The sequence below is a fragment of the Loa loa genome (assembly GCF_000183805.2).
Source record: "Loa loa unplaced genomic scaffold supercont3.442, whole genome shotgun sequence".
NCBI classification, from domain to species: Eukaryota; Metazoa; Nematoda; class Chromadorea; order Rhabditida; family Onchocercidae; genus Loa; species Loa loa.
This window is the reverse complement of record NW_018108622.1, coordinates 35805-38011: the sequence shown is the minus strand read 5'-3', so window position 1 is coordinate 38011 and position 2207 is coordinate 35805. Positions and strand designations below refer to the sequence as shown.

The following is a 2207-nucleotide window of genomic DNA, read 5'->3' as shown; positions in this document are numbered from 1 at the left end:
AATAAATAGTAATAATAATAATAATAAATAGTAATAATAATAATAATAACAATAATAGTAATAATAGTAATAATAATAATAGTAATAATAGTAATAATATTAACAATAATAATGATAATAATAATAATAATAATAATAATAATAGTAATAATAATAATAATAATAATAATTTAATATATATTATAATAGTAATAATAATGGTAACAATAACAATAATAATAATTAATAGTAATAATAATAATAATAGTAATGATAACAATAATAATAGTAGTGATAATGATAATGACAACGATAATAATAATAACAATGGTAATGATAATAATAATAATAGTAATAATGATAATAATGATAATAGGGTAATAAATAATAGTAATAGTAATGATAGTAAATTAATAATTAATAATAATAATAATAATAATAATAATAATAATAATAATACACAAAAATATAAAAGTACAAAAATACATATAACCTCGGATTGTGCTGCGGAATGAATACTTTGATAGTTCACAACGTTGAGGTACCGTTCTTTATCATCGGTTCTACAGTACTGCAAATCAGGAATCCGATCTAGTCCGACATTGCTGTTCAAAAGTGGCTCTAAGCTTGATTTTATAAGCATCTTGCTTGAGTAAGTTACTTTACTGTAATTAATTATTGCTTCGAACTTTATTTGTTTCAGGACTTCAAATTACTGCTGAAAGCCATCTCCACTGATGATAATATACTCTGTCATCACAATGCCATCTTTGAGTCACTTCCAAGTGATCTTTTATATGAGATTTCAACTTACCATTTTTATTATTGTTATGTTCAATGAGAAAAGGAAATCATCTTTTATTGTAATATATTTGTAATAAAGTCAAAACTAACGCAAGAAAAAAATCGATTTTAAGAATAAGTCGAGATTTTATTACCAACTCTTCCCATTCATGATTTATTTTTATTCTTTCCCCTTCTGATTATCAAGTTTTAAAAAGAACTTAGTACTGGAAGTAGAAAAGACATGACCCAAGTAGCAGAATTATTGGACTTTTATCATACATTGCTATTGATTCTTATTCGTGTATTGACCAGTGCTCTTTGGGAAATCTAATAAAAACTGGAGAAAGTAATTTTGAACCATTTCATTTTTCTTTACTTCTGAAACTATCATACGTGTATGCGTTGTCGTTTTTTGTGTAAAGTGACATACAAGTATCGAACAAATAACACTGGATATGGTCAGTTATAATTATATATATAGTTATTTTTTTATATCGGTTTTTTTTTATATTTTTATATCTATATATTTTTTATATTTCAGTTATAGTTATATTTTTATATCGAAGTTATATTCAGTCAACATGCCAATTCACGTGTGCCAAAACATGAATTTGGAAAGGTTATAACATTAAAAAACTGGAAATTCATACTTATTCATGTTGTGAAATGGAAAATCTTTCTGTTTACCCGATTGACAAATGAAAAAATATGGAAAAGTATAAGCAAGTACGAAGTCATACAAAAAAGATCACATAATCTTACAACGAATAATGGCCTTTTTTTTATTTTGAAGAGGTGCTGAGAAAGAAATATTGTGAGGGGGTACTGTATTACGAATGGAATACTGTGTTGTAGAGAGAGTACTGTATTGCCCATAGATTGACAAAGATTCTTCAAAATGTTTTACTGTGGCAAAAAACATTCTTTTCAATTATTGCTTTTGTTTTTCAACAAGTGACCGTGTGTCCATGTGGTCTATTCGTGACATTTCAATCAGAAAAGACAAATTCTCATGCATGATACCTTTGCAGGTAATAAAAGTAAACAATGGTAATAAGTCTAACACGAAATATTTCAATTGTTCGAAAATACCTAAGCTGTATGCAGTAGCATTATTTGTTTATTAAAGTTAGAAAAGTTGTTTGTTAACGTTATTGTTGTTCAAATTTCGTTTGCATTGTTTGTGTCATAAAAATGATTGTTTACGTCGTTGAAAATAATTGTTTACCCATTGCTTTTATCATTTCAGTCCAAAAATTTTTGAATGTTTTTTTTTGACTTTTAATCATTTCAATATATTATTTTAAAAAAAAATTTCTTTTTGGTGTTTAATATTATTAGCTACTTATAAAATAATTTTTTTCTCCTAAGCTTGATGTCGCCTTTCAAAATTATAAAAGTCGCAAATATCATTGCTATTATTTATCAAATTAAATTAAATT

The 2207-nt window shown here is 24.9% G+C and overlaps 1 protein-coding gene across 1 annotated transcript in view; it reads left to right on the top strand.

Annotated features, from left to right (window-relative positions):
* The window catches only part of LOAG_10284 (hypothetical protein), a 7412-nt gene extending 6623 nt beyond the window's left edge, over positions 1–789 (top strand). Inside the window, exon 15 of the mRNA XM_020448123.1 lies at positions 683–789. Within this exon, the coding sequence (XP_020301705.1) occupies positions 683–717 (35 nt within the window). The 3' untranslated portion in view covers positions 718–789. The remainder of the gene's footprint in view (positions 1–682) is intronic.
* The last annotated feature ends 1418 nt before the right edge of the window (positions 790–2207 follow it).